This window comes from Zonotrichia leucophrys, chromosome 3 (genome assembly GCF_028769735.1).
Source record: "Zonotrichia leucophrys gambelii isolate GWCS_2022_RI chromosome 3, RI_Zleu_2.0, whole genome shotgun sequence".
Classification (NCBI taxonomy): domain Eukaryota; kingdom Metazoa; phylum Chordata; class Aves; order Passeriformes; family Passerellidae; genus Zonotrichia; species Zonotrichia leucophrys.
In genome coordinates, this window is record NC_088172.1 from 42,296,331 (window position 1) to 42,311,874 (window position 15,544).

At 39.0% G+C, this 15,544-nt stretch overlaps 1 protein-coding gene across 2 annotated transcripts in view; it reads right to left on the bottom strand.

Annotated features, from left to right (window-relative positions):
* The window catches only part of CEP85L (centrosomal protein 85 like), a 134,847-nt gene that overhangs the window by 81,406 nt on the left and 37,897 nt on the right, over window positions 1–15,544 (bottom strand). For both annotated transcript variants that reach the window (XM_064707953.1, XM_064707952.1), the window contains exon 2: window positions 7,354–7,515. In XM_064707953.1, the coding sequence (XP_064564023.1) occupies window positions 7,354–7,515 (162 nt within the window). The remainder of the gene's footprint in view (window positions 1–7,353; window positions 7,516–15,544) is intronic.

Consider the following 15,544-nt stretch of genomic DNA (forward strand, 5'->3'; position numbering starts at 1 on the left):
TTATGTTTATGTCATTCATAAATGTAACTAATTCCTTTCAAACATATTTCATTGTTACTGCTTTTTCGATTTCAAGGATTAAGCCCCGGGAAGAACAGCAGCACAGAGAACAGGGAACAGAAGAGGGTGCAACTCCTGAACATCACAGGAATTCTGGAAACTGACCAAGAAGAAACTGACATAAAATTAGTAAGGTTACTCCAGTATGTTTTCCGGTTTTCATTGTTATTACAAAAAACTTAGAGAAAGCTGCAAAGAGGATTGGTGTCAGACACATTTTTTTGCATTAGAGGGAACTGAACACTGCCTTTTTTCCTGCCAGTCATCTTTCTAACTTTAAGGACAGACTTTATTTTATTCCTAACACCTAAGTGGCCTTCTGGTTTTTTTTCTGACCTTGCTACTTAACAGACATTTTAAAAACAATACACCCATAGACAGAAAATACTGTTTAGTTGTATACAACCAACATTTCCTGCTTGGGATGCCTCAGTGTTTTTCTGCAGACACAGCTTGAGTATTCACTACGAAGTTATTTGTTGCATAATTTGTATTTACTTATATAAGCCGAATAAGGCATAATCTTTTTAACCTATTGTACAGGACAGCTATACTAGAACATGCTCCAGGAGCAAAGAAGTGACCTCTGTGAAGCTGACAACATTCTACAATGCTGACTTTCATGCCTGCCGCTGACACAAACACAGTCATTGTCATAGCAAAACCTTATCTGCCAGCCCTCTAAGAGGAAGGAAAAAACCTCAAGAGATTTCTTTCACCATGTTTTGCATTGGGAAAAACCCACACCAGTTTTCTTTCTAAATCTGATGGGCTAAGAAGCATTTAAGATGGTAAAAAGAAAAAAAAAAAAAAACAACCACTGTTATAGTTCATAGTAATAGTAATTGCTTTTAAAACAAACCAATCACAGTTCTCAAAGGACTTTAACATATCAAAAGCAACAAACTTGCTCAAATTCTGCCTGACAAAAAAAAAAAAAAAACAGCAGCTGTTAACAGCTACTACTCCAGTGAGGTTACTGCAAACAAATGCCCCATGAGCAGACAGACAAGCATTCTTGAGGCTTTACCCCTGCCCCCGCCATTACCCGTCCCCATTATTCAAACTTTCATTCTACCCCAAACCTGGGCTAACTGATCAGACTTGTGACTTGCTGAGTACTTCTCACTTCCTCTTACAGACCCCTAATTCCCCTAACGTGAAGAAAGTCAGAAATTCAGGAAGTGAGATGGAGTAACCATGCTTCATGCAAAGTGGTCTCTGCACATTGTTCTTCCTCACTGCTGCTCTTATGCTGCCAAAACTGATGTGAAAACTCCATCTGACTTATCACAGAAACACAAGCAAAGCCCTGAAAAAGGTTTTCTGTAACAGTGAGCTTTTATGTTCTACTTCAAAGGGAACTTTTACAGAAATCATTTATTATTAGCACACTGAACTCCTGGCTAAAACAAAGGATAACATTAAATAAAGTGGACTTTGCACTAAAAATAAAAATTAATCTGTGCATACATTATAGTAGAAAGAGGTCTGCTGAATAAAAACTAAGAAAGAGCAAAGTATAAGCCCGCCAGAAATGGATAGTCTTGTCAAACTGTTAAAAACCAGAGATTTACAAACCTTTCTATGGGGGATACAAATAATCTGCTCTGTCAAGCCCCAGGCTAGAACTCCAGGCAGCGGCAATGGGTTTTTTCTTGCTACAAGGAACTTGTGGCCTATATCCCAAATGCCTCCAGTCCATCACTAAGTGCACTATTCTGTCTACAGTGGAAAGGATTAAAAATGAGTCCTGTGATGTCTTCAGATAAGGCTGCAAAGGCTACTTGAATATGTACATTAAATACTGACTAGCTACAGAATGTTTACAGTGTTCACAGAAAAACAGTCTAAGGCTACAACTGTTCCTCTCTGTGGCTTTTCTGAAACTGATCTGACTCCTGCTCCCCTTCATGAGATCATGATCTACAGAACTGTTGAATACAGGCCAGAGAGTCTTGTTTGACATTATAGTAGCAAGGAAAAGTGACAAGTCCTCCCTGAAATCCCCCAGCAAAGATGCATAATGACTGGCATGTCCAGGTCTCACGATATTAACCTAAGTACAGGTGAGAGAATTTTACAATGCTCCTTGTTTTTCTCATCAGAATACCAGATACCCACCACACTCCAAAAATACAGATTACAGGACATAAAAACATCTACTGATATTTCACCTGGGCATGTTGCAAATGACATGGACTAAGAGGCAGAAATTGTAGAGTTTAGCTGGGAGAGAGAACATTTCCTTCACAGCAGCCCCTGTGGTGCTTGTTTTGGGAGCACAGCACTGTCTCTGCTTTTGCTGAGAACACTGACACGGCACCACGGCCTCTGCCACCCCAGTGAGGGGTGCACAAGAGGCTGGGAGAGGACACAGCTGGGACAGCTGACCTGAAATACCAAAGAGATTCCATCCCATGTAATGTCATGCTCAGCAATGAAGCTGAGGGGCAGGTTCCTTCCAAAGTATTTGCTGCTCAGAGACTGGCTGGTCTCCTGGTGGTGCATTTACACCACAATGTTCACTCACTTTTTCTTTCATTATTAAACCGTCTTTATCTCAAATCTGAAGGTTTTGGGAGGTTTTTTCCTGGTTTCTTGCCCTTCTGATCCTCTCCTCCATCTCACCATTTAAACATTCTGGTACAACTCAATGACATAGCTCTGAAATACATCACATGACCAAAATAACTTTTTGCATGGTAACCAAGAGAATGCCACTAAATTCTAAGTAAGCAGACCTTATTCTCACTGAGTTATTTCCAATTAGAACAGCAGAAATAATTTTTCTGAGAAACAACTACTGATGTTAGCTGAAGGCAAAATGCACCAAGTTCACTGCGCAGAACACTCTCACTAGCCAGAAAAAAGTCCGGCTGGTAGTTATTATGTGAGGAAAACTGAGCATACTGTGAGAGCTTGTTCCTATGGAGAAACTGTCACAAAAGAAGGCAAAGTATGAGGTTAAAGCAGCAGCTATTTCTCTCTGCAGAACATCCCTGTATGAACTAACTAAACTTTAGTTTAGTTCAAGCCAGTTTCAAATTCAGAGTACACAAGTTCACATGTCACTGTTACTTAAAGCAGTTTCTCAATCTTATTTTAGTGGAAAATTATTAGCATAATTTTTTCCTATTAGTTAAATCCAGGGAATAGGCTACCAGAATCTGAAATAACCTTTTAATTTTTTTTTTAATCCTAAAACCCCCCAAAAAATAACCAGCCAAACTCTGAGCATGAATCTTTATACTCCCATCAGTTATACAGACATTTTATTCTAGCAAGCCATGGCAATACCACTTACAAGGACTAGAGACTAATACAGGCTTAAGTGCAGTGCACATTTCCGATTGTCAGGGTAGATAATATCCAAGTAACACAATAACTCTGACTCACAGAGGGCTGGACACAGCTTCATAATGTGAGACTTGGCAAGCAGAAAGGAAGGAAACAAGGAAAAATGCCTCAAACATGATTATTTTCTACCCTCCAAATAATCAAGCTACTTCACCAAACATATGACAATATTTGCCAAGATCCAAGGGCATAGAGATTAACCTCAATTCAATTAAAATCAGGAACTTCTCTGAAAATCCATCATCCTCCAGAATCACAGAACACAGTAGACAGTGAGCACTGCCAGCAATCAAGATCTAGGATCTTTGTGTTATTGCACTTTTGTGATACCAAACTGATAGCACAATCTACATGTTTCACCTACGCATTGTCAATTCCATTATCTTTAGCAGCAGAAGAAAACTCCCCTCAAGATACTTCATAATTAAATTTTGTTTCCTGAAATTCCCTTCTGCCCTTCACTATATTGAATAATTATATCTATTAACTTTCCTATTTCTCCTAAATGAAAAAAAAAAATAAAAAAAAGAAAGCACTAGAATACCATGCTTGCGACCTGCTGGAAGAAAGAGTGCTTGAAAGAGCAAAACCAAGTAACTGATTCTGGTTTTCCATGTTCCTTGGCATATAAAAAAATGTTACAATTCAATTGAAGTAATTAGGGTTTTTTTAAATCCTTAAAAAGATAATATATTCCCTTAAAAATGATAGACAATGACAGACTTCTGGATCTCATAACATCAAAACAAGTTCCTATTCTATCAGCTAAGCATTCCAGAGAAGTTGTTGGAAGGTTATTAGAAAAGGGGGTTTATTAAAGTTAAACTGGCAGAGCATCAACTCCTAAAAAGGTAGTAGCTCTGATTCTCTGCATCCAATCTCTTTCTTCCAGGAAAGCAACATTCTATGAATTTTCACACTATTAGTTTGCAACCAGAAATATTAAATTAAATGAATTGCATGTAACAATAAGGGAGAAAGATCTGGGGACTTTCCACAGCACAACAAGCTTATCAGATGAAGGAAAATGTTCTGGTCTGCAAAAATCATGGGTCCTGTATCTCACCACATTAATATCTAGTTCTTATCCCTCCTGTTCTAAAAGGCAAAACTCAGAATGTGCACAAGAGAAAGAGCTCTGCTGGGGTTTAGAGACCATTTAATTTCTGCCAAGTCCCTGATTCTCTAATTAGGTAACCCAAATAAAAACAGTCTCAAAAACACTTAAAATATAAACTTCGTATTTCTTCTGCAAGTGCTACTAAAAGAATGGTTATACACAGGTATCACAACAGTTGTTAAAAATGAAGTGCAAAAGGACACAAACTGACAGGAAACAAATAAAAAACCCTAAACACATTAACTTAGTTTAAACAGATATAACTGTAGTTTAAACAGATATAAAATGCCTTTTAATCTTTAAATGTAGAGCACTCAATTAAAAGTGTCAGATCTACCCAAACAACAACATCCCCACATTTAGGGTTTATAAATTTCTGTCCTCAGATCCCACATCAACATCATGCAATTTCAACTCCACTGCCTATTTAATTTCCTAATCTTCCTACCCTTGCACAACATAATATACAATCAACTGAATACATTTTAACATTAAAGGTTTCTTTCTCCTGTCTATGTCAAAACCCATCTCCCCTCCAAATCACACAGGTTTGAGCCAAACACAAGAGGTACTTATCTTTTTTTTAAACCCTGCGTTTTCAAAGAGAATGAATGTTCCTGAAATAAGTATGAATAAAAAGATGAATCTGAAAGAACATTTAATAGGCTATAAAAACATCCCACTACAAATACATTTTAAATGCACTCATGCAATGCATTCCCTGCATGACTGTATTTATTAGCAACTATATATACCTGTACAAACAAACTCAGGTGCAACCTTCAGAATTAAAGGAGATGTTAATGCTACTTCTGAAATTAAGTTTCTTATTTTTAGTGGGTGTAACAGAAAGGAAATAGCAAGGCCACAACTCATTATCTGAGCATTGTTAAAAACTGTAATAATCTGCCAACTTGTGAAAAAAATTCCCCTCTGAAAAAGCCCCAGGAGCTTCTTCCCCAGCACCACATTGCCAGCAGATGGCCAGCACCAAGTCTGCAATTACCAGCCTGGCCTGACAGTCCCACAGGTGACAATGATACTCTTCTTTTTGTGGATGTGAGCAGGGGGCAGCTTGAGAGATGCAGACAACTAGGTATCATAAGCATCAACCCCTTCCACTAAAAATATACATAAACAATCAATTTCCAGGCCTGTCATATGATTCCTCCATTAATCTTCATTTCACCATTACATTTCCCTCCTTTTTTCTTTAATACTTTTTTTTCCTGCTACTTAAAAGTTTTTCAAACAAGGTGGTAGGAAATGTGAAACACAAAGGATGCAGCAGAACTGACACACTGCAGTAGAACTGTAAAGCATCACCAAAGACAAACCTCATGAACTATCTGTTGTTGCAACCTTGCAACCTTTCCCCCCTTTATTTTATTCTCCCCCCACTCAGCCCTGAACAGATTATTCTCTTGCCTACAGAGGAGAACAGAACATCTGATGAGGAGCTGCTGTTTCATTTCCTCTCCTTCATCCCACCCCTCAAATGGGGAAGCCCTTAAGAGGGGGGAGGGGAAGGTATGGTTTTAATTCAAATGCTGCATCTTAAAATACTATTGTGCAGCATTTGGCTGGGAGTGATTAAAGCTATAAATAAATACACACCATGAGAGTACTTCATCCCCCCTACATCTCTGGGGGAAAAAATACCAAAAAACTTCTGCATTAATGACCATTTATTATTTCAGTTTTACACCCAAGAACTTGAATATTTGATCAAAACATTTATTTTGCCAAAGCCAACAACTGTTTACGAATGAAAGGAAGCAGAAAGCAAGTTAAGAGCTGACAGATGCAACAGAAAGAGGGTGGAAAGGATTTTCTTATGTGCAAAAGAGGCCTGACAGACTTAACTGAGGCATTTGGACCTCTCCTCAGGAATGCTCAGCCCTCCACAGAGCCTTCTGTCTTACACCGATTCAGCATTCCTTACTTCAGTTCTACTAATTCTTCCTGTTCTTCCTCATTCCAGCTACCCCTTCTGCAAAATTTATAAGGCACAGAAAGCTGCTGCAGAAAAGTATATCACAATCCTGCTGTCATTCATTGTCTGTCTCAAAAATCTTAGTGGAAAATAAGTCAATGCAAGAAGAAAACCTCAAGTCTCACTACATCTCTCTCATTCCAGCTTAATTCCAGTGACAGGTTGTACAGGGAGGGTGACAATGTTATGGAAACACTGCCACTGTAGAGGCTGTACCCCTCCCTGATAAGATCACCTTTGACTAATCATGATTTAATCCAAACAAAATTCTGACAATCTTTAGATACTGTTGATTCTTCTCAGAGATCGTTAACTATGTGACAAATTCCATGCAATAAAACGTGAATTCCTTCCCAGCAGAAGTGGAGATGAGAAGAGACAACAGGCTTTCCTCATGGCAAGATGAGCAAACTTTCTTTGCTGACACACACTGTGTGACACACACAATGAGTACCAGAAAGCATTGTCCTTTTATCGACTCCCTCGAAAGTTTCTGCTTTTTCCCCACTTGTTTATCAAGTGCTCTAGTACAGGATATTACTCCTCTGTATAAATCTGGCACTTCTTGCAACTGCAATTATCAAAACATGTAACACAAGCACTCCCTTTGTGGCAGAGATGCAAGTTAAATGCACACAACTCATCCAGAACTAAATTAATCAACCCTTACCAAAACAATTACTTGGCTCCAGCAAGGAAAAAACTGCATGCGCTCGACAGCTTTGCAAAAGTACAGTTAGCTTCTGAAAAACATCTTTAAAACGTTTTGGATTGTTTCTCTCTCAGAAACACACAGAACTTAGCAGTGTTAACTCACCTTCCACACTGTCAGAACAGGAGGTACCAATCCCAGTGTCCCCGCTGTCAGAAGCTATGCTGTGTCTTCTCACAGGATTGTTTTGACTGCTTGATGAAATTGTTGAGGATTGCCACAGGGATTCAGTACCAGGTAACCATCCCACTGAGGAATAATCCGAGCCTAGGAAAGAGAAAGCCAGAAGTCTGTCATTGGAGATACAATACAAAAATCAGCAACAAAATACCTGCCAAGATGAAAACTGAATCCTGTGTTTCATAGATAAAACTTGAGCCAGAGTGTGTATGTGTCTTAGAGGTTTGGTTTCTTTTGTTAAGTAAAATCTTTTTGCTAGATGAAAGCTTCCCCAAAATTCCAACATATATATTTTTACTATTTTAAACTTTTCTTGTACTCTTTAACAAGACATAATCATACGATTCCTATCCTAGAACTGACCCTCATATCACAGCACAATTTTGCTTTGCAAGCTTTCAAATACAAAGCAATGAATTAATTTTAGGACAGAAACCAGTTGAAGATTTGGCCACTGAGATACAGTCCTTTTCTGCTGTGCATAAACCACACGACCTAGGTGATAAAGCCAGCAATAAAATTGTCAACACTGATACCTAAAGTAATTCCTTACTGTAGCTGCACATAAACAGCCTTTGTGAGACATGTATCCATCTAGTGGTTTGTTTCATTTTGGTTACTGTTTTCATTTAAATAATTGTTAAAATATTACATTTTAAAGCACAATTCAGAGCAGCAACTAGTTCTGCTGTTCAAGGAGTTTTTAAAGTAGGCCACATATTCTCACAGCCAACCTCAAGGGAAAATTTATCTCAGAGTACAATCCCAGAAGACCATTACAATTTCCAATAGCCAGTACCTAAATCTGAGCATTGTTTAAAGGCAGAATACTGATCACCACATTCATACTCTGAACTAGCACAGGCATATAATGAACCACAGAAAAAAGCATGGCTGCTCTTTATTTATGTATAATCACATACATACACCCCCTCTAGCACTTAGCTTTGCATAGCACTTTCAGCAGGAAATGATTCATGAAGAAGTATCAGCTCACATATAATGTCTCTTGAGCTACATGACGTTATTTTTAGATCATTTAAACACTTTCAGCAGTGTCCATCTGAAATCGTAACAGCAATTTGCCTCTGCAAGGACATTTGCTATTTCCAGCTGTACTTGTTTTCCAGTAAATTAAATAGTTCAGAAAACAATGTAAAAATTAAATATGTGGGTATATATACAACCCAAACCCCATACACGAATACGTACACGGTTCCCATACAGCAGCCAAATCCCCAGACCTAGTGGCTGGACTGGTGACAGCTGCCTGCCAAACCACTTGAAAATTGAGGAACATGATAAATACTTATACATTAAATTGCTTGTGGCATGTGCTACATGACCTGCTACATGACATCTAAAACTGTCTTTTTTGTAGGTAGGTTATTGAAGACCTTAAATATTCCTGTCCATCTCGTTTGCCTCAACTTCATTCTCTGTTGAGATTACTGCCTCCTCTTCTCTTTAGCACATCTGCCTACCTTTGCTCTCTGTAATTCAAAATCATCCAGTTCTCCTTCCCCTTCATTCTACTTCAGCCATACCGTGTGTGATGTATTTCCTTCTCTTCCTTAAGCTTAGTTTTGCCTCTACAGAAGTCTCTTTAACTATTCCAGTGAGTATCTTTCAGGTCCAAGAGTGAGGGAAGACCAGAAGAGCCAGACATGAACGCGTGTGCCCATGGCTCACCCGTCACACCCTGTAAAGGGGTCCCAGCCAAGATTCCAATGGAATACCACTCCAGGTGTCATCCTTCATATCACCCTCTCTTGTGTCACCATCTAATGTACTCAAGTGTGACAGTTTTGCATACAGCTTGTGGGAAACTGGGACATTTCTTCTTCTCTTACCATCCAGCATATTTTTCACTAATACTTTGGCTGCTTTGGGAACAGTAATTTTACCACACCTCCCTCTGAACAGGGCTGTTTTCCAGAAGAATTCCACTTCATCCCTCTCAAGCTGCATCTAGCTATTCAAGCAAGAGTCAAACTGACTTATGGAATGCCAAACTAATTAAATCAGAGACAGTTCTGATTTAGGAGACATTTAAAGTACATTTATAGAACAGAAATATAGATAGTTTCACCCTTCATTATGCTGTTTTCCACCATACAACTCTTTGGTGACATTTCAGCTTTTATGGTGTTACACAAGTGTTAAAAGAAATGCACCAGATAATTTAATATGGAGTAGTGGTAGCATTAAGACAGTATTAAGTGCCAAACCCTTCAGATCTCTTGGTTAGACAAATGCTCAGCACGTGAAACAACAACCATCCAAACACAAACACCCAAAAGGGAGAGCTACATTTCACTCTGGTAGAACTTTGAGGAATAAAAGCTAAAAATACCACAGAATGAGAGTAACTTAAAAAAGGACTTTCAGAAGACACATACTCTAACCTTCAGCTGAAAGCAAGATAATTAGATCAGACTACTCAGGGCCTCATCCAGCTCAGTCTTGAACACCTCCAAGGACACAGATTTCCCAACCTCTCTGGTTCTTCCAGCATTTTACCACCCTTCATTCCAAGAAATAAGGAGAGCCTCAAGAGCCTCTCATGTTCCAAACAAATTGTTGCAATATACCCCAAAAGATGCAACAACCCAGTGCAACTAGACTTGGTTAACAAACAGGGTTTACCTACTAGAGGAGGCAGACACTGATTCCCATCAGGATCTCTGCAGGTACTGTGAGCAGAGAAAGTAACAGGCACCACAAATCACCCTGCTGTAATCTATTCTCAGTTTTACACTTACACATAGACAGGCTGGGGACACACCAAGCCCCAGGCGTGTCCTTCAAAAACTGCTTTTTCTTTGCCCCCTGACATTAAGCATACTCCTTTTTTTTTTTTTTTTTGTAAAAAGGATAGCTAATAATGCAAGAGTCTGCAGTTTTTGATGTTTCATGGCACACCCACACAATTGTGTTACCTTGCAGACCTAATGGAGATTCTATTTCAGAGAAGGGCATTACAAATATGCAAGTGTCTGCATGAGAAAGTGAGTTCAATCATCTTTGAAAAGCTATATCATAAACAGCCAAATGCAAGCCCCAAGATCATAGAAACAAACCCAAATATTAAGACTGAACAGTAAGTAACTCATAAAACAGGACCCTATAGATCTCATTAGTCCGACACATTATTTAAAAACTCATATATTACTTTCTTTATTTGAAACTGACCTTCTGAGCCAAGACCTGAGGAATCCCCAGTTGCTATGCACCCCATGCTATGCTCCCCATCTCCTTTTTGAACAGCTCTCTGCAAATGTACCATCTTTCATACAGCAAACAGCCCACACTGAAAGAACCAGGTGTAAAAGGGGAAGAAACACAGGAGTCTCCACACTGCTCAGCCAGCACACCTGCCTCACCCTGCTGCTCTGATCTCTAACCTGCCAAGCAACAGCCACCATCCATCTGCCCAAAATACAGAGTGGAGTAAGAAAAGCAAGCAAAAATTTCTAATCAATATTTGTGCTGCTGAATTGCACATTAGCATCTGTCTGTGATCATTCTTTACTGGGTTAGAAAAATCTGCCTTTCATAGGATTCACTAGGAGAGAAAAAAGTAGTGTCATTCTACCAGGGTGCAATTTCCATCAACAAACATGACAACATACACATAAGATCACAAAAAAATCTCAAAAGAAGCCTTGTTTATACAAAAAGTTGAATGTCTCCTTAAATTTGGTCAGTGAAACATACCAACATAGTCCTCTGTTCCTAGCCTAAGCATTTAAAACAGATCCCTTTACAACTAAGTATATAAAGGGCAGAAGCAGATTATTTAGTAAAAGGGACAATTGTTGAAATTTCACTCCACAAAAACATGTATCTTTTTCTGTGTTACAGAATGCTGTCATCTATTGCTGTGAGAAAGACTCACAGTTAATTCTGGATCATTACCATGCCTAATTTCAGTGGCATGCACGGATCCCCTGTGAAGTACATACACAAAATAACAACATTACCATCTTTACATTTGGTTCCTAAAATACCTCTAACATGCCTGAATGTAAAGATTGTTATTTTAAGTGACAGCTGTGATACTGTTACTTTTACCTAGACACTGAATGGAAAGCAACAGCAAAAGACTTCACTGGGTTTCGCAGCAGATACATCCTGAACTAAAAATACTGATTATTCTATTGCACACTATGACTGACATGGATTGTGACCAGAAGTGAAACACCCATGATAGCCAGTGCAAATTTATACAGTGAAAGGATTCTGAAGAAGATTTCTCTGCAGTACTATCAAAACTAACTACACAAAGCTCATTCTGGTCATCATGGATGTGACCATGCTGTGCAATCATATTTCACGCCAGGATGGCACTGAAGTCTGCCTGAAGCCTTTGCAAGGAAAGAGAGTCAGCATTCAGCCCAAAGACACTGCCACAGTTAATTAGTTTACCCTCACCATCTGTACCTTTACCCTAAACACTGCTAATTATGCACAAAGATCACATGACAGTATTTTGAAAGAAATCACCCCACCTTCAACCCAGCTCTCCCACATCCACTCATATAATCCCCCGACATTGCTGAACTTATTCGGGTTGCATCTGCTACACATTCCCTTCTCAATAAGTTCTTTAAGGTGCAATAGCCTTACTTTCACTTTCTCTCCTGTACCATAGGGCTGCATAATCACACACCTAGGAAAAGTCTACAAATAAACCCACAAATGGTTTCTCAATGATACAGTTGCTGTACTGTAAGAAAAAACTTACTTTGGTTGGAAAATGTTTGTTCACTCATCATATCTGCAAGATCATTATTGCCACAAGATTAAAGAGAATCTCACTCTGAGGTGTGCTTCATGCACAGGAAGCCTTCATGGATAATACTCTTTTTTTTAACTGCTGGAAAGACAACACAGTGAGAAAAGGCGACGGAGGCAGGGGAACCCAAAATGCTAAAAAGCCTTTCCAAAAGTAGACACAAGAGCAGATGTCACACTTCACACATTTATACAGGGTTTTTTAAAAAGCTGAGAGTTAGCAATAGAATGGTGCAACAACAGCCTCCTTCAGTCTAACGTGAAGCAAATGATAAGGTGCAGTAATTCAATCTGATATCCAGACACAATAAAAAGATCCTGGCATGACAGTGTTCCTTCCAGACACAGGCAAAAAAAAAACTTACTTCGATAAGTAACTACTTCATAAATTCTTTCAAAAATTGTGTTTAAAAAATGGCATCCCAACCCTAACCTCCTAGACACATACTTCCTAGGTGCACTCCACCTCCATGGTCCTTTTGTAAAACAAAATGCAAGTTTTAATACAAATATCCAAAACAAGTTCCAGGTCTACAATGCAGGCTTTTCTCTTCCAGGGTGAGCAGAACATTGGGAATAGAGGTTTCTAATGCTTCCAGGGATGGTGGCCAGATTTCAGTTTCAAGATCCCTTTTTTACAAACGCTCTGGAGGTGGTGGAAACTCACAGCTCTACCAGCTGGCCATGAACTAAGATACCAGAAGGTCCCAGTCCCTCCTCTCACACGAATCCAGCTGAGAGTAGGTGGATGATGCAGTTTAATCAAAGTGCAATAAGAAGCAGGGTAAGGTGGGATGAAATGACAGCCTGAACTATTTCATTTTTTCATTTCAGTTTCTCAAAAGTACTTTACAGTGTCAGATAGCTGAAGTATGATTCATCCTAAGGTCTCATATCCTTTATTAGTGTGCTTTCTTGACAGAGCCTGCAAGCTATTTAACTAAGTTCTCATAGCTTTTCAGTTACAAACAGATTAGCACAATTCTAAGCATGAAAAAAGATAAAAATGTACAGATATAGAGGGAAACAGGGGAAGAAAAATAGAAATATGAGAGTCTAAACAGAAGAATATTGAGAGACACCTTTTTATCAACTTACAAAGGCTGATAACACTGCCTGGTATACAAAGGTTTATGCCTGTCCTCTGTATTACTAATGTGCAAAAGAATGCACCTACTAGAGAGAGAGAGAAAGATAAAATGGTAGAGGAAAAAAATTAAAGTAGAAGAAAGAAACCTTAAGAAGAAAATACTCAAAATATAATCCTCACAGTACACATACACCTGACTGGCAGTATCAAAACTGCCTTTACAAAAAAGGGCTATGGTCATATTTTAAGGAACATAAACTTGTGCTTCAATTTCCTGTGAGCTAAATTTAAAGTAGATTGTCACCAGCTTCTTTCGCCTCTCAAATTCCTTAATAAAGGTTAAATAGTTTTGAAATTAAATAGTTAAATAGTTTTTTTCCCCTCACAGAAGTGGCTAAATGTACAATCTCTCATCATAGATAATTACAACTATAAAATATTTGTCTTCTATGCAAAGCAGTATTTCAAAGTGAACCTTCACAAGGTCTGATTTTTATGACTTTACAAATGTGCACAGGATTGTACAACAACAAGTTAGAAGGTATCCCATGCAGGAAAGTATGCAATTTAAAGGAACAATGGTAACTAAAAATAATAAGCCAACTGGACAGATGAGCATCAGGTAGCTTGCTCTCTAAACCCCCACCAGAGTCTAAGAAAGTAAGAGGAGAACAGCTCTGTCTTTCCATCAGAGTCCAGCTGGCCAGCTTATGCTGCTGGCTAAAACGGGTCTGAGCTGGGAAGGCTGTTTGACATCAGAGCTAATTGGACCTAGTGGTCAGCAAAGGCTGCTCACCCTGCCCAGACACACACTCCTCCTGCTCCCCAGCATAAGCCCTGCCACTCCAGAGCTGACAGCAAGCGGTCAGGAACAAACTGTCCTGGCTCACAGAAAAGGTTATCTGCTAATTTGACTTTATAAGCTTGCTCAGCCAGGGGCCAGACAAGAAGCAGTGCCAGGGAGGGAGTGGGAGCATACAGGTCTGATGCCCAGCAGCAACCAGGCTTATCCTATTGCCAAACGGCACATTGAGGCAGATTCCAAACTGGAGCTAGGTACGCATAAATCTCTGGCTGCCTTCACTGAGGAGGACAAATCTATTCAGCTAGCAGAGAGGTGTGTTCAACTCTTAACTAAAAAGATGGCAAAATCCTCAAATTGACACAGGTATGTAATACGGAGCTTTGCCTTCCCTGACTTCTACTCTAGAAAGTATGTAACCCAAACACAAATTCATAACACACTTTATATTTCATACACAGACAGCATTCAGCTGTAGTTATTTAGCATCAAACCAATGATTAAATTCCAGCCTTGAGAGGAAAGAAAGAGGTTTGCTCTCATTTCATCACTGACAGGAGCAAGACCAAAAGCTCAATGCAATTGTTGATGGCACTCCTGTGAGTTTTCTGCCTCCAGATACAAGATTTGCATAAAAGAGAGCTTCAAAATACAAACTGCAGATGTTTCTTATTTCATGTTTGGCACAGAGACTACAACTATTACCTCATGCCTGCTATGCTGGCTTGCCTCTTTGTGTTTGAACTCAATGCACTATTCACCCCATGGAAACACAAAAAGATATTCCTAGTTTCCATCCACTTCCATATAACAATTACAGAGAAGAAGGCTACCTTTTAAACTTGAAAAGTTTATCAACTGCACTATGAAGAGGGGAACACCTAGGAAAATAAACACATTAAGTTATACTTGAAGTTAATATAAACTTTAAACAGCAAGCCCTCAGGACATGCAGTCAGTTCCTAGGGTCTGTCAAAAAAGCTGGGCATTTGTAGTTGATCAGCTGAATCCTCCTATCAAAAAATAAATGAAATGATCATAGGCTATCATCTGTTTCACCCTCTCTTACAGCTTAGCTTTATTAGTATTCAAAACCAGGTAAGTTGCTCTCCAAGCTGTTTGTCATGCTAACATTTTTCTTACAGAATTACCTCTGTCCTCTCTCTCTCTCTCTGTTTAAAGGCTTAATTCAATCTCCTCTGTGCGTGGGGAAAAGTGAAGTAATCCTAAAATGAGTCAAAAAATACTAAGTGGTTTTAAGTAGCTCCCACACTTTGCAAAGTGGAACAAATAAGAGTCTAACAGTCTTTAGAAAAGTGCATCATTTCTCTCCTCTTTGTAGTCAAATATCAGTTCTAAAGATATCCTTGACACTGAAATAAATGGAGAAGACAGACTCCCCCAAAATAAAATTTCACTGAAAT